Source organism: Pelophylax lessonae (genome assembly GCF_965119305.1).
Source record: "Pelophylax lessonae genome assembly, chromosome: 5".
NCBI lineage: Eukaryota > Metazoa > Chordata > Amphibia > Anura > Ranidae > Pelophylax > Pelophylax lessonae.
In genome coordinates, this window is record NC_138772.1 from 223,906,184 (window position 1) to 223,928,063 (window position 21,880).

At 42.0% G+C, this 21,880-nt stretch overlaps 1 protein-coding gene across 1 annotated transcript in view; it reads right to left on the bottom strand.

Moving 5' to 3' along the window:
* LOC309556013 (ATP-binding cassette sub-family A member 13-like) overlaps positions 1-21,880 on the bottom strand; it is a gene marked incomplete at its 5' end in the record, with an annotated part of 219,981 nt that overhangs the window by 171,414 nt on the left and 26,687 nt on the right. The window contains one exon of the mRNA XM_082258276.1: positions 20,013-20,122. Within this exon, the coding sequence (XP_082114402.1) occupies positions 20,013-20,122 (110 nt within the window). The remainder of the gene's footprint in view (positions 1-20,012; positions 20,123-21,880) is intronic.

A 21,880-nucleotide genomic window follows, 5' to 3' on the forward strand; every position in this document is an offset into this window, starting at 1 on the left:
AGCTACACGCACAAGTGAAACACCTTCCTCAAGTGTGAGTAGGCGACAGAACCTGCATCAGTATTTGGTAGGGCATCAAACGCCCCTAGAAGTGATGAGGCCAGAACAAGTTGAGGCGATAGTAGATTGGTTTGCTGCTGACAGTGCCTCCAGTTCCTTCACATTGTCTCCCACCCAGTCTACTGCAGAAAGGTCAGAGTTGGCACCTGCAGCCAATGTCCAACCGTCTTTCACCTCACCCCCTTGCAAATCAGGCCAGCAGTCTGAGCCCCAAGCCATACAGCAGTCTCTTATTCTTTTTGAGGACTCTGTCAGCAGGGTTTCCCAGGGCCATCCACCTAGCCCTGCCCCAGAAGTGGAAGAGATTGAGTGCAGCGATGCCCAACCACTTATTCCTCAAGATGAGTACATGCAAGGATCATCGCAGCACGTCTCCGATGATGACGAAACGCAGGTGCCAACTGCTGCGGCGTTCAGCATTGTGGAGACCGACAAGGAGGGCAGGGGTGAAGACTGGGTGGAAGATGATGTGGAGGACGATGAGGTCCTCGACCCCACATGGAATGAACGTCATGCAGGTGAACTGAGTAGTTTGGAGGAAGAGGCGGTGGTCGCACAGAGCCACCAGCACAGCAGAAGAGGGAGCAGGGTGCAGAAGCGGAGCGGCCGTGCCCTAGACACTACGCCCGCTACTGCCCAACGCAGCAAGGGAACGAGCGCACCAAAGTCAGCTCAAAGGAGTTCTCTAGCGTGGAAGTTCTTTAGAAAATGTGCTGATGACAGGACACGAGTGGTTTGCACCCTGTGCAATCAGAGCTTGAAGCGAGGCATGAACCTTCTCAACCTGAGCACAACCTGCATGATCAGGCATCTAAGTGCAAAGCACGAGCTGCAGTGGAGTACACACCTTCAAAACCAAGAAACGTCTCTGGCTCATCCTGCTTCCTCTTCTGCTGCAGTCTCGGCCGCTCCAGCCACATCTGTAGTGATACCGGCACCTGCCACCCCGCAAACAGACGATCTGTCAGCAACACCACCACCTGGGTCACCAACAACCATCTCCACAATGTCCCGTGGAAGCGTTCAGCTTTCCATCTCCCAAACACTTGAGAGGAAGAGGAAGTACCCCCCTACCCACCCGCGATCCCTGGCCCTGAATGCAAGCATTTCAAAATTATTGGCCTTTGAAATGCTGTCATTCCGTCTGGTGGAGACGCACAGTTTTAAAAACCTTATGTCGGTGGCTGTCCCACAGTACGTCGTGCCCAGCCGCCACTACTTTTCCAGGCAAGCCATCCCTTCCCTGCACAACCAAGTGGGGGAAAAAATCAGGTGTGCACTGCGCAACGCCATCTGTGCCAAGGTCCACCTAACTACGGATACGTGGACCAGTAAGCACGGTCAGGGGCGTTATATCTCCCTAACGGCACACTGGGTAAATGCAGTGGCGGATGGGCCTGAGGCGGATAGCAATTTGGCGCATGTCCTTCCACCACCGAGGATTGCAGGGCGCTTCAGTTTGCCTCCTGTTCCTAACTCCTCCTACTCCGCTTCCTCATCCTCTACCGCCTCCTCATCCGGACAGCGTAACACCTTCACCACCAACTTCAGCACGGCCAGGGGTAAACGACAGCAGGCAGTTTTACAACTTGCCTGTTTGGGGGACAAACCACACACCGCGCAGGAGTTGTGGAGGAGCATGGAACAGCAGACAAATGAGTGGTTGCTGCCAGCGAGCCTCAAGCCCGGCCTGGTGGTGTGCGATAACGGGCGAAATCTCATAGCAGCTCTGGGCCTAGCCGGTTTGACGCACATCCCTTGCCTGGCGCATGTGCTGAATTTGGTGGTGCAGAGGTTCCTTAAAAACTACCCCGATATGTCAGAGCTGCTGCAGAAAGTGCGGGCCGTTTGTGCGCACTTTCGGCGTTCTCACCCTGCTGCTGCTCGCCTGGCAGCGCTGCAGCGTAACTTCGGCCTTCCCGCTCACCGCCTCATATGTGACGTGCCCACAAGGTGGAACTCCACCTTGCACATGCTGGAAAGACTGTGCGAGCAGCAGCAGGCCATAGTGGAGTTTCAGCTGCAGCACGCACGCGTGAGTCGCTCTGCGGAACAGCACCACTTCACCACCAATAACTGGGCCTCCATGCGAGACCTGTGTGCCTTGTTGCGCTGTTTTGAGTACTCCACCAACATGGCCAGTGGCAATGACGCCGTTCTCAGCTTAACTATCCCACTTCTATGCCTCCTTGAAAAAACAATTCGGGCGATGATGGAAGAGGATGTGGCACAGGATGAGGAGGAGGAGGAGGAGGATGAAGAGGTAACATTTCCAAGGCTTTCAGGGCAGTCATTCGCAAGGGGCTCCGAGGGTGGGTTCCTGCACACGCAAACGCCAGGGACGCAATTGTCCAGCAGGGGCACAGTTCTGGAGGATGAGGAGGATGAGGAGGAGGAGGAGCTGGAGGAGGAGATGGAACCATGTTCACAGCAGGGTGGCACCCAGGCCAGCTCATGGCCATCACTGGTGCGTGGCTGGGGGGATACAGAGGACACGGACCATACACCTCCCACAGAGGACAGCCTTTCGTTGCCTCTGGGCAGCCTGGCACACATGAGCGATTACATGCTGCAGTGTCTCCACAACGACCGCCGAGTTGCCCACATTCTAACTTGTGCTGATTACTGGGTGGCCACGCTGCTGGATCCCCGTTACAAGGACAACGTACCGTCCTTAATTCACTCACTGGAGCGCGATCGCAAGATGCGCGAGTACAAGCGCACGCTGGTAGACGCCATGCTGCTGGCATTCCCATCTGACAGCGGGGCCACAGTGGAAGCACAAGGCAGAGGAGGAGGAGGAGGAGGTCGCCAACGCAACCAGGGCACCGCCAGCACCTCAGAAGGCAGGGTTAGCATGGCCGAAATGTGGAAAAGCTTTGTCAGCACGCCACAACAAACAGCAGCACCAGCAGCTCAGATGGAACGTCTTAGCAGGAGGCAGCATTTTACCAACATGGTGGAGCAGTATGTGTGCACACGCCTACATGTAGTGAATGACGGGTCTGCCCCCTTCAACTTCTGGGTCTCCAAATTGGGCACATGGCCTGAGCTTGCCCTTTACGCCTTGGAGGTGCTGGCGTGCCCTGCAGCCAGTGTATTATCTGAACGGGTATTTAGCACGGCTGGGGGCGTTATAACAGACAAGCGCAGCCGCCTGTCCAGAGACAATGTGGACAAGCTCACGTTCATTAAAATGAACCAGGCATGGATCCCACGGGACTTTTCCGTACCTTATGCAGAATAGCAATGGATACCGACCTTACCCACCCATTGTTCCATTTTTGCTCTTTCTCACTCTTTTGGGGTGTACCCTCATTTAAAATTTGTGAAAAGAAGCAGTGTTGGCTACCTCGTCCTCCTCCTCAGGGCCAGATTAATGTAGGGTCTATTGGAGCTGCAGCTCCAGGCCCCTACCTTTTATATAGGCCCCGGGTTGGCCATATTCACTGTTACCGCTCTTCTGTCACTTGTAAACACAGAAGTCTGGCTTCTATGCTCGCTTCCCCAGGCAGCACCCTCAGAACCTCCCCACACAGCGTGAAGGCCGGACAAGGAGGGACAGTTGGCGATGCATGGATGTGTTTATGGGCTTCAGAGACAGCATCCCATGTTGAATTAGGCATGCATGGCTGCACCCTTCCTCCTCTGGGTGCATGGCAAGGCACGGATCTAAGGCCCTTCAAAATCCTCAGCACCAAGCCCATGATGCTGTTAATCCGGCCCTGGTCCTCCTCCACCGCCGCTTCCACCTACACCGCCCATAGGTGTGCGCAGCCTATTGCATTAAGGTGTGCACCCCAAAGTTGAAATACACATGCATGTGTTTGCCAGCAGGGAGAGTAATGTATCGGGGCCATGTACCTGTAGGCAAGGAGAAATAGAGCAGAGCAGGTCCCAGGGAGATCTTTCCCATCTCCTCACTGGCAATGCTATGTGCCCTAGGTGATTAGGGTGTGCCCAGGCACACCCAGCACACCCTGTGCGCACGCCTATGTCACCGCCACATCCACCACCACCTCAACCTCCCTCCTACTCCATATGGGCCTCGTCCTTCAGAGATGAAGAAGAACATTGTTTTATTTTTCTGTTTTTTTTTGTTGTTTTAAGTTATTTCCCTATCCACATTTGTTTGCAGAGCACTTGCCATGCTCTTAATTACGTTTTGCTGCCATTTGCAGCACTCTAGCCCTTTCCTTTGGTGTTTTAGAGCCATTTTAGTGCCTTAAAGTTCGGGTCCCCATTGACTTCAATGGGGTTCGGTGTCCGGGAAAAGTTCGGTAAAAGTCCGGGACACGGACCCGGACTTTTTTTTAAAGTTCGGCCGAACCCGTCGAACACGGACATCTAGGTGTCCGCTCAACCCTACCGATCTTTTACACAAGGGGAAAGTTATCCCATTTAATACACTGTCCCAGAGATACTCACTTCCAATTACAGATCACTACATGAGGATAGCTGTGTTCCTTAAAGCTCATCCTCTAATCCCTACTAGGGTACAACACAAAGCCTAGTCTTATTTGAATGATACGTATAAAAAAACCAAGAGAGATCTCTTTGTTTTATAATTTGATACCACAATAAACCTCTTCACAAAACTCTCCCCCTTCAAAGGTGGGAAGTAGATCTTTCATCCTCCTTTACTGAGGAACAATGGTAAAAGACTGTTAAATACAACTAATGCTTTCTTTACAAGATCTGCCACATTCTGGGAAATAGCTGATACTATACCCCATACAGTACATCACTGCAAAATGTAACCATTCCAGCTCAAATGAGTGCTGGCGTGGTTGCGGCAAGGTGGGCACCTGGCTACATATGCTCTGGGACTGCCCTCACCTTTTAGGTCTTTGGAGAGCAGTTTTTAGCCTAATATCTACGATTATGGGTATAATAAATACAGCATGGAAGCTGATTGGTTTCTTTGCAGAGCTGCACCAGATTTTGCACACTCTAGTTTTAGTAAATCCTCCCCCTACTGTGTATTATACACAATTTTTATATGCATATACAGAGCAAGTAAGGCTTTGAGATCATGTTATTTTGATTTAAAAAAGCTGTGAATGAAAAATACCCATCTAAGTATTAAAACAGAAAGTGGTATTTACTACTCTGAAGCATCTTTGAATGAACGTTGCATGTTTTTAACCACTTGCCGTCCGCTCTATAGCAGATTGATGGCGGCAAAGTGTTTGTACTATCCTGCCTGGCCGTCATATGACGTCCAACAGGATAGAGTGCTTTGCGCGCCCCCCGTTGAGGTGCGCAGAGCGGTGATCGGTGCTGCGGTGTGTCACTCTGACACACTGCATCTCCGATCTCGGTAAAGAGCCTAATGACGTAGGCTCTTTACCATGTGCCCAGCTGTGTTCAATCACAGCTAGTCACATAGTAAATAGGAAGTGCTGGTGATCGTGCCTGACAGCGGGGGATCTGTGCTGGTAATCAGAGCATCGATTACCAGTGCAGACCCTTGGGAGGATGCCACTAGAGCCACCAGGGATTGCCCACCCATGGCCACCAGGGATACCCACCAATGGCCACCAGAAATGGCTCAGGGACCCTTTCAGTAGAAAAGGTGCTTCAGCCTAGCGTTTTATGTGTGCCACATCCCTAATAATGTTAGGCAAAAAATGGGGGTCCCCTTGTGGGATTTTATAGGCACATAAAATATAATATATATGAAAATATATGATAGAGGTAATAGAAAAAATTATTTTATTGTAAACACGAAAATATAATAATTAAAAACAGTACAGGCAAAGAAGAGGAACAGGTAAATCAACCACAGTAGTCTGAACAGACACCCAACATGTTTCGAAGCCAAAGAGAAAATTTTGCTTCTTCTTCAGGGGATGGTTCAAACGGTACTCTAATGAATAAAAAAATATAAGAAATATAAAAACCAAAGAATTTTTTAAGGTTTTTTAGGAAGAAAACATTCCAAAATGACTCTTTAGAGTTTTACATGGTAATTTTTGATGACATTGAGCGAGTACTCACAGGGTTGAAAAAATAGCTGTGCTCAGGTAGCCTGCACGGTTAAAACCATCTGGTGGGTGCGAGTGTCCTTGCGACCAAATGCAATAGATAAGGTGGTAGATGAGTGTACTGGTCAGTAAACCGACAGCTGTTGAGGTCAGGTGTGTGGCCCACAATCAATGGACGTCTGAAGTCCTTAATTAGGAGAAGCCAGGAACAGCCTTTAAACATAAATAAATGGCAAGGATGTAAGTAATGCCGATCTGAAGAGTAGACAGATCAGGACTAAATACATTGATATATCTAATCAAAAAAGCAAAGGGGAGGAAATGTATAATGATGGATGTCGACATGTGAAATGGCCACATGTTTGTATATATTATAGTGAATATGTAAAAAACACTATATCAAAATATCAAAAAATGTGCCAAAGGGGTAGCCCAACAAAGAGGGGGCAATAGGGTCACATAAAATATGTCACTGCATATACATATACAAAGCCAATCAAAAAGGGTATTTTTCCGCTTTTGAAAGGAATAGGCAGGAAATCAGATGAAAGATAAATACCTGGATGTCAAAATGATGGTAGAGCTAAACGGCGACCTCTCAGCACCACAGCCAGCAAACAAATGCGCTGGCTGCGTGTTGCGAGAGGTGCACTATAAGAGTGCTGGCCGATTAGCAGAAGACGTGTATCAGCTGGCTTCAGGGAAGGGCTTCCCGGAACGCCGGTGCCGAGCCCGCCCCCAACCAACATGCGTCACACATGACGCAACGTGGGCGGGATCGGCGTCTGCGCTCCACCGACACGGGGGTCAGAGCCGGAAGTGCGGATGCACTACGGCTACTGATTGGTCCGGGCTGAACCGCAAGGGGACAGAGGATGGAAATAGGACCAAGTTACCACGCAAGCGCGGTATATGTCTCCCCGTGCCGGGACGCCCACTGGAGGAGGGGCACCACCCGGAGTCAACATGGATAGCTGAAAAGGGTTTACAAAAACCAAATTAGAAAAATGCAAGAGGAATATGAAAAGTATCATGGTATCAATCAAGATAATTTAAGATTGTAATTGTTGCATATAGATATCAGCAAGGACACGACCCACAGATGTAACGATTGCAGACACTGGAATACAAAAATGACAAGGTCAACATACAGGGAACAGAAAAAATACATACAATGTATAACAATAACAATGCAATATACATCAAAACATGCATATATAATTATACATAATATTTCCAACACATATAATTTTGGTATTAAAAAGAATTGCATGTTAGCACAGTGTGGTACAATATACTTGAGGCCAAAACAATAGAATATATAAATATATGGACATTGAGAATGTTGTATGGGAGCCATAGATATAACTAGAAGTAGATGGCCATCTGGTTAAGGCGGAGAGGATTAAATCTCCATTCCTCCAGAATTGAAGCCCTCAAGAAAGGGCTTAAACGATAGGGATCCATTAAGTCCTGGGGGCTCGGTGGCCTTAAGCAAAAAGATCCACCTTAGTTCGAGTTGGAGGAGGGACTTATTCCAGTCCCCTCCTCTAGGGGCGGGGTGAACTCGGTCAAGGATCAGAAACTTAACCTTAGGCATTTTTCCGGCATGTACAGTAGCCACATGTCTACCCAGGGGTAGCTCGGGGTCTGCTTTCCTCATACTTAAAAGATGGCGGTATGCGCGTTGCCAAAACTCCTGCTTGGTCTTGCCAATGTAAAAACACTGGCAAGAACAAAGCAGGAGATAAACCACGCCTATCGTGCGGCAATTGGCAAAATGCCTAGGTTGATAGACATCTCCATTGGGCAATATGGGAGATCTTTGTGTAAACATGTAGCCACAATATTTGCAATTGCCGCACATGTATGTCCCTCTATATTTGCAACAGGTGGACATATCAGTGTCGCGGAACTCGCTACGAACTATTTTGTCTCTCAATGCTGGGGCCCTTTTGTAGGTGAAGTTAGGTGTGTCTGACACATATTGGCCCAATACAGGATCCGAGGCCAATAGGTGCCAATGTTTAGAGACAATGCGTCTAATTTTTTGATGCTGTTGGTTATAAGGAGTTATAATCCTTATTGTGTCTTCCTTTCTAGGACCCACTGATGTTTTTGGAGCCAATAGTGTATCTCTATCACTCTTAAGGGCTCGTTGGTAAGCCTGTTTAAGCGATTTCTTAGAATAACCCCTACGTAATAGGCGTTTTTGGAGGGCGTCAGCAGCCGCTTGGAATAGTTTGAGGTCTGAACAATTTCGTCTTAACCTCAAGTACTGACTAAGTAGGGGGGTAGGGTGAAAACTTGATCCATGCAAAATTGTGTTTCCCGCGGTGGGTTTTCGGTAGAGATTACTCTGTAGGGTTTCGTTTTCACTACGTGTAATCTCAACATCCAGAAAAGTAATCCGATCAGGGTCCATATTCATTGTAAATGAAAGGTTAAAGTCATTTTTGTTCAATTGAACTAAAAAGGCTTGGAGGGATTCCAAAGGGCCGTCCCAGATGAGGAATATGTCGTCGATGTACCTGGTCCAAAAGAGAATGTGACCAGTGTACATCGACATCGCGTCGTCATCTGAAAGAAAATGTTCCCACTCCCCCAGGTACAGGTTGGCATACGACGGAGCACAACAGGTGCCCATCGCTACCCCCTGTACCTGGAGGTAGTGGGAACCATTAAATGTAAACACATTATGTGTGAGGATATGTGACAATAAGTCTAACATGAACTCTCCATAGGCATCGAGTGGGTCCTGACCAGATATAGTATGCCTTACAGCTGCAATACCCCTGGAGTGGGGGATTGAGCTGTAAAGAGCCTCTACATCAATGGTAACTAAAATCGCGGTGGGGGGTATCCAGAGGTCCTTAATTTTGTTGATGAAGTGAATGGTGTCCTTTGTAAAGGAAGGTAACTTATGGACAAGGGGTTGAAGATATGCATCAACTAGCTTACTTGCGTTGTCTGTAATAGATCCGCATCCAGAAATGATCGGTCTTCCGGGAGGATCCGTGGTACTTTTATGTACCTTTGGGAGGCCATAAAATGTGGGGGTGACAGGAAATTTGGTGCGGACAAAATTCCAAGTGTCTTTAGAAAAAACGTTGTTAAGATAGGCAGTATCCACCAACTGATAAAATTCCAAGTTATACTTGGTAACTATCTCTGGTGTGATACGCCTATACCAGTTGGTATTATTTAAGATATTTGTACACATTTTGATGTATTGGGTATTGTCCATTATCACAATGTTCCCCCCTTTTGTCAGCCTGCTTGATGGTAATAGATTTATTGGTTGCCAAGATGTTAATTGCCTCTCTTTGTGCTTGAGAGATATTAGGTTGGGATAGCGGACGTGTATTTCGTTTTTCAACTTCCTTTGACACTATTTTTAAAAAGGCGTTGATATTGGAATTCTGAATGGGGGGGTAGGCATCAGATTTTTTGTGTAAATCAGTGCCTACTGTCTTTTGTTCTCTGGATTCAGGTGAGATACCAGCGAGTAAGGAGGGAAGGTCCACACGATCTATAAGATCCTCGTTTTCTTCGAGGAGAGTAATTAACGTGTCTAAAATGGGATCCTGTTCATGTGGTTTTTGTTTATCTTTGTGATAGATGTATTTAAGATTTAATTTACGGGCAAATAAATGAAGATCCTTAACAAAATCAAATTTGTTTATGTTATTCGTGGGACAAAAATTAAGACCTTTTTGTAATATGGATAATTCAGATTCGGATAATTTGTAACTGGATAAATTAATAATAGAGAAGTCCACATTATCTTGTGCTAAATTAGTGGGGGAATGGGGAGTGGCAATGGGGAGGGTTAAGTGAGAGGGAGGGGTGATGGGAGTGCAAGTGTGAGTTGTGAAGCTCGTTGGTGGACCACATCTAAAAAAGTTTGGTCGTCTAAATGAGTAATAGAGGAGTGATGTGTGGGTAAATTGGACACATTAGTGGAGGGTGGTATTTGTTGTGAAGGAGGGATGTTAGATAATGGAGGTATTGATGGTGTAGGAAAAAGGGATAAACCCTCTTTGTGTTGGGGTTGGGTGTTAGACTTTTTAGATGCCGGGTCCGAGCCAAATGCATGAGGGCGCTTGGTGCGTTCCATAGGTGTTTTGTGGTTCTTCACAAAGGGTGGTGGTTTAGTTATTTGTTGAGGTGCTGGGGCGTTAGAGTCCCTATTAAGTGGTCGAATGTAATGTTGGTTGTTTGTCCAATGGAAAGCCTTGCCTTGTAAATAGATGTTTTTATCCTTGTTAAGAATTTTTTGTTTCTTAACAAGGGTATTTTTATTGAAGGTGTCTAGTTGTTGTTTTAATTTAGCTTCCCGATGGGGAAACGTAGTATGACTTTTATACCTTTTTAATTTTTCACATGTAGTAGCTATATATTTATCCAGCTCCGTGGTTCTTAAGGAATATTCCTCAATGAGGAGGTTCATAAGAGCCACAGAGCATTGTTGTAGGGCTTGTTCCCATTTGGTTTTAAAAGAAGGAGTTGGGTCCTCAAGTATCGGAAAAACTTGGGCTCTAAGGCCAAAAGGGCTAACATTTTCTTTTATGTGTTCCTGGAAAGATCTAATGTTCCAAAAGAACATCGATTTTTTTCTCTAACATTTTGGACAAATGAAAAAACATTGAAAAGACCCTTTCAGTGCCCTCCCCATCAGAGCTGCCCATGATTGCCATCTATCAGTGCCGCCCACCAGTGCCCATGATTGCAATCTATCAGTGCCGCCCACCAGTGCCCATGATTGCAATCTATCAGTGCCGCCCACCAGTGCCCTAAGTGCCGCCTATCAATGCCCACCAATGCTGCATATCAGATCTACCTATCAGTGCCCATCAGTGCTGCATATCAGTGCTGCCTATCAGTCCCCATCAGTGCTGCATATTAGGACCACCCCATCAGTTAACTCCTCATTAGTGTCTGTCAGTGCGGCCTCATCAGTGCTTATCAGTGCAGGAAAAAACATATCTATTTACAAAATGTTATAACATAAACAAAAAAACTTTTTTTTTTTTCAAACTTTTCGGTCTTTTTTTTTTTATTTGTGTAGCAAAAAAGAAAAAACCTTGCGGTGATCAAATACCACCAAAAGAAAGCTGTATTTGTGGGAAAAAAATTGCATAAATTTGGTTTTGCATGACCGCGCAATTGTCATTCAAAATGCAACAGCGCTAAAAGCTGAAAATTGGCCTGGGCAGGAAAGGGGGGGAAAGTGCCCTGTATTGAATTGGTTAAATAACATGTTTCTTCCCGTGAATTTAGCAAAAGTACAATAGGAAATATTTTCATGTATTTTAAAGTATTTGTTAATCTTAAATATTTGTTGATCTTAATATTACTTTTAGTTCTTGCATTACTTGAGATTAGAGTATTTAAATCATATATGATTAAAACGCCTGACTGGATAACAATTTTATAAATTCCGCAAATAATGTCTAAATTTAAAATAAATTATAAGTTCTCATACCTAACCTTTACAGCATCTTCCATTCTTTTTTACATAAAAAATATTAATTATGTCTATTTTGTAACAAGGCTTAAAAAGATATATGTTTTAAAAATGTATGAATTTATTTTATATGTTTAACCATTTGTTACACTTTTTTTAAACTACAGTTTATGATCATGCTAAAATGGTATGTAAAATATAAATTTTTTAAATTAATATTATGTATTTTTTATATAGCAGCATCACTGTAATGTGTACAGTAAAAGATACAAGTAAAGGTTACTCATGTAGAAATTTAAGTAAAAACAAACATTTTTCAAAATTGCATAGTGTAACAAGGCCTATAAATGCAATTGGAGTGGGATTCCTGCATGTGCAAGTATACAGCATAGAGGATTAGTGATTTTGTTTACATAAGTAATGTGACCTAATTTATTCTAAGAAGTTGTAGTTGAAAAAATAAGTGAGGAATTGGAGAGGGTACTTAGAGCTGCCAACCAGATGGCGATTGGCTCCCATAACGGTGAAGGCTTTGGAAACCTGATCTTCATCACAATCCTTGGAGATGGGATTGGAAAGTAGTGTGATCAGGAATGGCTGTTCTGTAGAAAATGGTAATTAAATAGGCTAAGAATTCCATTTTAAAGTCACAGTTAGGTCACGGGATATTTCCATCAAGGTGGAGTTGGCAAAAGAGAGGCATAAGGGTTGATTTACTAAAACTGGAGCAGCTCTGCACAAAAACCAATGAACTTCTAGTTTTCTTGTCAAAGCTTAATTAAACAAGCTGACGTTAGATGCTGATTGGCTACCATGGACAGCTGCATCATATTTTGCACTCGCCAGTTTTAGTAAATCAACCCCTTAGTTGTTTTTGCTAGGGTCACCAAATCTGAACATCAAAATGAGAGAGAAAAGCAAAAATTCAGCCAAAGGGAGTTCAGGTAAAACAATTTTAACAATTTCAAAAACAAAAGAAAATCCATAACAGAACAAAAGCACACACCTTTTTTTGACAAAGGAATAGTAACTGGAAAAAAGGCGCAACAAGAATGAACAGTTCGGGAAAATGGATAAATCACTAAATGTCCAATAGTGTTGTCCTAATAATCAATATAAAGTCCATCCATAAGCTAGGTACATAAAAAAGATTGTTCATCCACTAAGGGCAGGTTTTGTGCAGGGAGATGCGCCTCTAAGTGTTGACACTGTATAAAATGTAATACTCAAAAATAAGGCAACTCACATGAGAACAAGTTATACAGGTACCCCTTTAGCACCTGATAGTTCAAATATATGAACAAGCTATTGTGATTTGAGCTTAGGTAAATCTTTTCTCTGTTGTAACGCAGGTCAGTGACCGGATCTGAACCTAGTTGCTATCCCCCACCTTGGGTCCTAATGCCCCATGTTGGCATGGTGTCCATCATAGCATTTGCAGTGGCAAGCCAATGTAGGACTGGCCAGAAGAGGGATTACTTTGACGCAGTTTGTCAGCTTAAACATGTATTGCCATATATGTGAACTAAATATCCCTGGTTTTCATTGCATAGTTTGCTGGAAAGGGTATAGCAGTGCGCAGAGGGTCCATCCAGAATTTGTAGTGATAATATGTGGTCACACCCCTTTAGCACCTGATAGTTCAAATACATGAACAAGCTATTGGGATTTGAGCACAGGTATATCTTTTCTCTGAGGTTATACAGGTACATCTGAACACTGCTGCGGATAGATCACTGCATGAAGCAGGGCTGCCATCACTGGTTCAGATAGAGGGGTGGTGGTGACAAGTGCCGCCGCTACTTCATGCAATGACCTATTACCAGTGGTGTTAAAGTGCCAGAACAACTTGTTCTCATGTGAGTTGGCTACTTTTATACATTTTATAGAGTGTCTACTAGTGATCGACCAATATCAGATTTTCATTGCCGATACCAATATTTTGGCCATTGAATATCGGTATTGGCCGATATTTTTGTACATTTAAAAATGTTTTTATTTTTTATTTTTACATGACAGGTACTGTTGTGGGGGGATCTGGGGGTCTAAAAGACCCCAAACCCCTCCTCTGCACTTAAAAGCATTCAAAACAGCCAAGTGATGTCATGACGAATCACAAAAAATGGCCTGGTCATTAAGAGAGAAAACCTTCCGGGGCTGAAGTGGTTAAGAAAAGGATGGATGTTACCTTCACCGCACACTACAATCTGTTATTTTTTTTAACTAAAATTATCCTGGTTGAGTGTTTTTGCAATATTGCATTTCTACCTAATTCTAATATTTGTCTATGGAGAGTGCTGCGTTTTCAATGCAGCTTCAGCACTTTCATGGTTAATGTCGCTGATGCTAATGCCCTCATGAGGGAAAAATAGTTGGTAGCCTCCTCCCTCAGGTACTGTTGTAACATCTACAGTGGTGATCAAAAGTTTGGGCACCCCAGGTACAAATTTGTATTAATGTGCATAAAGAAGCCAAGGAAAGATGGAAAAATCTCCAAAAGGCATCAAATTACAGATTAGACATTCTTATAATATGTCAACAAAAGTTAGATTTTATTTCCATCATTGACACTTTCAAAATTACAGAAAACAAAAAAATGGCGTCTGCAAAAGCTTGGGCACCCTGCAGAATTTATAGCATGCACTGCCCCCTTTGCAAGGCTGAGACCTGCCAGTGTCATGGATTGTTCTCAATCATCGTCAGGGAAGACCAGGTGATGTCAATCTCAAAGGTTTTAAATGCCCAGACTCATCTGCCCTTGCCCCAACAATCAGCACCATGGGATCTTCTAAGCAGTTGTCTAGAAAACTGAAACTGAAAATAGTTGATGCTCACAAAGCTGGAGAAGGCTATAAGAAGATAGCAAAGCATTTTCAGATGTCAATATCCTCTGTTCGGAATGTAATTAAGAAATGGCAGTCATCAGGAACAGTGAAAGTTAAAGCAAGATCTGGAAGACCAAGAAAAATATCACACAGAACAGCTCGCAGGATTGTGAGAAAAACAATTCAAAACCCACGTTTGACTGCACGATCCCTCCAGAAAGATCTGGCAGACACTGGAGTTGTGGTACACTATTCCACTATAAAGAGATACTTGTACAAATATGGTCTTCATGGAAGAGTCATGAGAAGAAAACATCTTCTACGTCCTCACCACAAAAATAAGTGTTTGAACTTTGCAAATGAACATATAGACAAGCCTGATGCATTTTGGAAACAAGTTCTGTGGACCGATGAGGTTAAAATCAAACTTTTTGGCCGGAATGAGCAAAGGTACGTTTGGAGAAGAAGGGGCACAGAATTTAATGAAAAGAACCTCTGTCCAACTGTTAAGCATGGGGTGGATCAATCATGCTTTGGGGTTGTATGGCAGCCAGTGGCACAGGGAACATCTCACAAGTAGAAGGAAAAATGGATCTGTAATTGAATGCCTATTGGAGATTTTTCCATCTTTCCTTGGCTTCTTTATGCACATTAATACAAATTTTTACCTGGGGTGCTCAAACTTTCGATCACCACTGTAACCAGTCACTTGTACATGTGGATATGAGTGTAAAATGTCATGAAACACACTTTAAAAATTATTTTCACAAATCAAATTTTACTAATATTTATTTTGCAGACTTCAGTGATGTCCATGGTGAGTCTAATCCAGCCCAATGATTATTAATGACAAAGCATCAAATTTCCCCCAATTTTCAGTGTTTCAGTGTTCAAACTAATTTTCGAGTAGTGGACAGCTCTGTAATAGAAGTTTATTGTGATATCATTGCCCATAGCTCACAGGCACTTTCAAAGCAACCCACCCAATGCTGAAAGGCACGTGAGCTGTATTACAATAGGTGGGGGGGCTGCAAACTTTCTGCTTACATGCATTTGGGATACTTGAATTAATACTTGGTGTGCCAAATTGATTAGGCAGCCCATACATTAGTCATTTTTTTCTTTCAACCAGAGGGTTAAATGAAAAAAAAAAAAGATCCCATTAAATAGATATGGATGGACAAGTCCATCAGTCAGTCAGTTATTGTATGAGTTATTATATTCTAAAAGTGAGGAGACTTTCCCGCCATCAGAATACACTGATCAGCACTGTCGACTTTAGACAGCGACACTGATCAGTTGGGAAAAACCCAACAGGATGGTTGTACAGAATCTGATAGAATGACTTCTGTACAACAAGCCTGCTCATATATTGATCAAAATTCAGCCAGTCTTTGTTAAATTGGCCACATTTTGATACACATATAGTCGACTTTAGGGTCAGGATGGATGACATATAGCATTCTCAGACCTGAAACTGTATAAACACAATTATAGCATCATGGAGAGCTCAGGTGGACAGTAGACTAAAAGCAATTTCTTTAGATCAGCTGTACAAGTGGCATTAAATTGCAGTTTACAGAATGCTGCATTTGCCAAATGCACATTCATTATATTGTATATAGAGTGAATATGATTGTAGAATGCCAGGGTAATGCCTTCAAATCCCACTTTGCTGAATATCAGTGAAAGATTCACTGAGCAGTTTTCCCAATTAATTCCTCATAACTAGACACCGTAGAGATTATCACTAATATACAACTTAAAAATTGTTATAAACAAACTTGCCTTATCCTTTCCCACCCAATGTATGCACAAATACAGCCATATAGAGGTAGTCCTTTTCCTGTAGGTCCGCATAGATGCATACCTGTGTTTATGCTGAAAGTGCATTTGGTTGTGCACTCCCAGCACGGAGACCAAGCTGTTATTGACAGCTCCTGGTCTTGTACTAATGATTGGGAGTCTGGAGGACCACCTCTCATTCATGTGATCACTTTGATAGGCAGTCACAATGATCATTTGTTTTAGATGCCTCCTTTCCATCTCTGGAGGGCCCTAGATTAAATTAACAAATATGTATTATCTAATGGTTGCATTTATTTGCAAATTCCCTCTAGCATTCTTTAGAATTGTTACATTGTAGCTCTTGTTACAAAGACATGTTTATTTTCTACACTCTTCAGTTTAATCTAGTGGCCATAATGTGATATTTTACTACTGCCCATAACAAAAAAGAAAAACATTTTTACAGAAGAGAAAATAGCCTAAGAAACCTTTGTTGTTGCATGGTTCACACAGAGCAAGTTCACATGCAGATTTGCTGCATGAATGGATGTGCAATTGTTTTTTTTCATATAAATATATCCCTGTGGTATGTACAGTTGTACTAAGACATGCCAACATTGTAAAACTGCATTCAGGCATTGGAATGTGTTTCAATTTTGTTATTAAGGGGTTAAATGTGCTTCATTCTCTTTGTTTCAAACACATTGCAAAAAGTAAAAAATATAATAAAAGTTGGTAAGCAATGAGCCTTAAATAACATGAACAATTTAGTATGTCTTTCAAATAAACAAACATAAAGTAAATAATAGCCTATCTTCTGCAAAGGGGCTCTAAATCATAAGTTAAATTGTAGATATAAAAGAAAATACAAGGTTCCTTTGGGAAAATGTTAATTTGACTTTCAAACAAATACGGTAAATTAGCATTTCCATCTGTCAAATGTTCTAATTCTAGGATTCCCATTAGATGCATTATTTACTTTAAGAGCTCAGGATAATTATTTTGTACATACATTACAGCATCATTTATTACATTAATTGTAAAGTTATTTTCATTTTGAATACACTATAGATAAAAATACATTTCTGGGCAATGTTCATTTTAGTTTAAGAATGATTTAAAAGAGTGTTTATTTAGATGTATTTGCTTTCCAAGTGCAATGTGTGCAGATCAATTATTATTTTTTTAAATATACATCATACAGGTATGTTACACAAAAAGCACATTTATTAGCACTCAATTTTTACTAATCTGCAAAAATTGTATTTGAAACTTCTTATAACATTATTATTGAAAAGATTTAAGTTGTGTAAACTTCTAAATATATGTAGAATGACCCATCATTGTTGTATTTATGTAAAGTAAACTTGCTGTAAAAGGTGGTATTTTTATGAATACCCACTACGCAGCATATACTGATTATTGACTACTTACACTATTTGATTTGTATAGTCTGATGTTTTACAGAATGCTATTTAGTAAAACTTCTACAACACTTGAAGATTCAGCGAGCAACACACTGTTGCCCAATTGCAGCTATCGTACAATGGGGTTGATTTACTAAAGGCAAAAAGGCTGTTCAGTTTCCTTTGCAAGGTTAATTTCACTTTGCAAGAGAGTTTGTCCTTGAGCTTAGTGAATCTGGTGAAGCTCTGCTTACTGCCATTATCCAATAATGTGCAAGCAAAATGCTGGTTTTATTTTGGGTTTGATTGAGTATTCTTTGCCATGTAATATTTCACCTCATTCATGAAGCTCTGGGGAAAATTTGCTTGCAAAGTGCAACTTCCCCTGCAAAGTGAACTGCTTATTTGCCCATTTAGCTGTTCTGAGCCACACTTATACACAGTGTCCCACTCTTTGTTTTTTCTAATCTTGCTTTTTTTCCACTGTTACCTCTGTTTTCCTTTGTTATCTAGGATTAAATCTCCAGTCTGCCCTCTAATTTTTTTAAGAGGGTGAGGAAGAAACTTGAAGTTTGGAAACGTGTCTCTGTATCCTACTGCACATAATGAACATTGGCTTTTCAGGTGGCCTCCACTTCTGGGGTTGTGAATCAATGACAGTGTTCCCTCAGTGACAGTGGATTTATTCCATTAAAAGTGTTCTCTTATATCCTTGCCGATGGCCAAGGCAGGGGTCCTGCTTCACACTTCATCACTCCCAGGCCTCCAGGTGACCCAGACTGTTATTCCTAGCACATGCCATTTTTGTGAGGGCAAGTTTATCTATTTAATAAATGCTTTCTGTTTAATATATTACACTATGGGGTTTTGCACTTTTGTCTTTACTTTCGTTTTCCTCCTATTTTCTTCACTGTCCCACTGTCTTCCTCCCATGAAAAAAATAAAAAGATGTTTTCTACAATGTCAACTGTCATAATGGTAATTTGCAACCCTGAATGGTTTACTATGATACTGGACAGCTCAATACAGGAGAACAGTGGTCTCAGACTATTAAATGTCTGAACGAGCCTGTAAAATAAACACATAGGGGGGATTTAGTAAAACGGACCCACACAGAATCTGGGGAAACTGTGCATAGTAACCAATCAACTTCTATGTTTTATTGTCAAAGTTTAATTGAACAAGCTGAAGTTAAAATGTGATTGGTTACTATGCACAGCTGATAACTAATCACAGTTGCCATTGGAGAGAAAATTGAAACCTTTTCCTGCCTATGTCTATTATATGAATAAAAACAAATTTATGCAGCGCTAGCAACAAATTAGTGATAAAAATAATTAGAATAAACCAATCTATATCGTATAAATCCAATATATAATAATATAATATATCAATCACACTAAAGTGCATTAATTTCTGTAATAATTAAATAAAGTGCATGATTAAGCTAAACAGATTAATAAATATAATTTCCAAGTGAAAAGTTTAAAGTGCATAAATGGTGAAATAAAGTCCTTATTGATGATCCAAAAGGTGCCAAAGTGCCAAGTGAATAAAGGTGCTTGTGAGGTGAAGGGGCCCTCTTGGTTCCCCACTCACCGGATTGAGATTGTATAAAAGCCCTTGGTTTTATTGCAAATGCTGCTATAGTCATGACAATTTAGGTAAAACATGACATCAATATGTGTAAAATTGCCCTTTGCTCATACATGATGGTTTTTCACAGCTGCAAATTAAAGTGGATGTTTTTTAATACCGTAGTTAACCCAAGTGCCAGTTATGACTTTTACTCTTATTTGTATGAATGTAAAATAAAATATTCTCCACAATACTGCTTGTCAATTGTCTTCAGCAGCACATTGTCCTTTTCAGTGCTGTCTGGAAGCACTTACTGTATGCATATAACTAGTTCCTATACATTACAAACACTAAAAAAGAAAAACAAAAAAACACTGTAACTTTTCAGGTGCTTCTAGTAAATATACAACCAAATATTTTGATAAAAACATATTATTGGCATCAAAATATTCTCATTAAAACAACATATTTAAAACATACTTGAGGCTTTCAATTATTTTAGAAGATTTTTAGAAGATTTTCACTGATGAAGAGGTTAGATGCAGCTCCCAAAATGCTTTTAGGAGCCGCATCTCCACTCTTCATCAGTAAAAGGGAGAAATATTCTCAGATTCTTCTTACAAATGCAAATTAGTGTATTGAAAGACATTATATGTAGCATCTTATATAGTGAGGTACTTGCTGCTCTACTGTAGATGGGATCCAGAATCAACTCCAGCAGAGGTTTAGCAGTGGAAGGTGGAGCAATAGCAAGTTTCCTAACTTATTTATTATTAGATTGTTCTTCTTGACTGCTGTTAAAATCATCCTATACTAAGCCTCATGGTTTTTATTTTCATACAGTATTTATTTACAGTTAGGTAATTATCTGTAGATTTTCATATTGACCACTTACCCTTTGGAAGATCTTATCATTACTTTTCCACATGTTGGAGCTATTTCCCCAATCAGCATTTTAAACAGTGTGCTCTTTCCAGCACCATTTACTCCAAGAAGTCCAAAGCACTGTAAAGTATTAGAGGAAAAAAAAGACATACATGTTAAAGTGGACATCAAATTAAAAATATTTTTTATGCTAATGTGTATGTGTAAGCTTAACACTTTGGAAGATCTTATCATTACTTTTCCACATGGAGGAATTTTTTCCTCAATCAGCATTTTAAAGAGTGTGCTCTTCCCAGCACCATTTACGCCAAGAAGTCTAAAACACTATCAAGTATTAGAGGGAAAAAAACATAATGTTAATGTGGACATAATATTATAATTTAATTAAATATGTTTATGTGTATGTGTAAGCTTAACACTTACAGGTATTTATTATCTCTCACATTGATTACAACATTCTCCCTGAAAATGCCTTCATTTGCCTTGCCCTCTAGTAAAATAGAGTCATTTTTGGTCAGGCATCACAATTCATGTAACAATTGCATTAGTTCTCCTCCTGCACTTCCAGGAGTTTGACCTGTGCTGAAATAAGAATAATACCTAGTTTTCCTAAATGTATCAATGAGGATACTGACAATGTTTCTGTCGAAAGGGGTCTGCTTTACTACTTAATCCAGATTGCAGACACCCTAGGACAGGAAGTGGGTTGCTGGCAGGATCCTAAGGTAAAAGAAAGGGAAAAACAGGCTAAAAAAATGAATGCAGCTACCATATCTAATGATTGGTAAGCTGCAATATATTGAATTTTTGTTTTGTTTAAAACCACTTTAAGAACCTCATACGCTGTACAAGAGACCTATGTGCCCTTTGGACTTAATGTTGATGTGGAAGTAAATGCCTTTATAGACAATGCTTAATCTAGTGTGAATATACAATTTTTTATTTATTTTATTTCTCTTCTTTTTTAATATTGAATTTTAATTGTTTTTATATTAACCACTTTAATACAGGGCACTTCCCTCCCTTCCTGCCCAGGCCAATTTTCCCCTTTTAGCGCTATTGCATTTTGAATGACAATTGCGCGGTGATGCAACACTGTACCTACACCAAATTTATGTCATTTTCCCCCCACAAATAGAGCTTTCTTTTGGTGGTATTTGATCACCTGTGCGATTTTTACTTTTTGCTAAACAAATAAAAAAAGACCGAAAAGTTTGAAAAAAAAAAAAAGTTTTTTTGTTTATGTTATACAATTTTGTAAATAAATAAGTTTTTTCCTGCACTGATGAGACTGCACTGACAGCCACTGATGAGGAGGCACTGATTAGGAGGCACTGATGGGGTGGCACTGATGGGGTGGCACTGATAGGCGGCACTGATATGCGGCACTGATAGGCACTGATATGTGACACTGATAGGTAGCACAGATATGCAGCATTGGTGGGCACTGATAGGCGACACTGCTGGGCACTGATAGGCGGCATTGATGGACACTGATAGGTGGCACTGACGGGCACTGATAGGTGGCACTGACGGGCACTAATGGGCACTGATAGGCAGCACTGGTGGGCACTGATGGGCACTGACGGGCGGCACTGACGGGCGGCACTGATGGGCACTAATGGGCACTGATAGGCGGCACTGGTGGGCAATAATGGGCACTGGTGGGTGACACTAAAGGATGGCAATGATGGGCACTTGTGGGCAGCACTGATAGGGAGGACACTGGTGGGCATCATTGATGGGGAGGGCAATGGGGGGCTCCCTGAGCCCTGATTGCCATCCCTGGTGGCCATAGTGGGCATCCCTGGGGTCATAGTGGGCATCCCTGGGGTCATAGTGGGCATCCCTGGGGTCATAGTGGGCATCCCTGGTGGA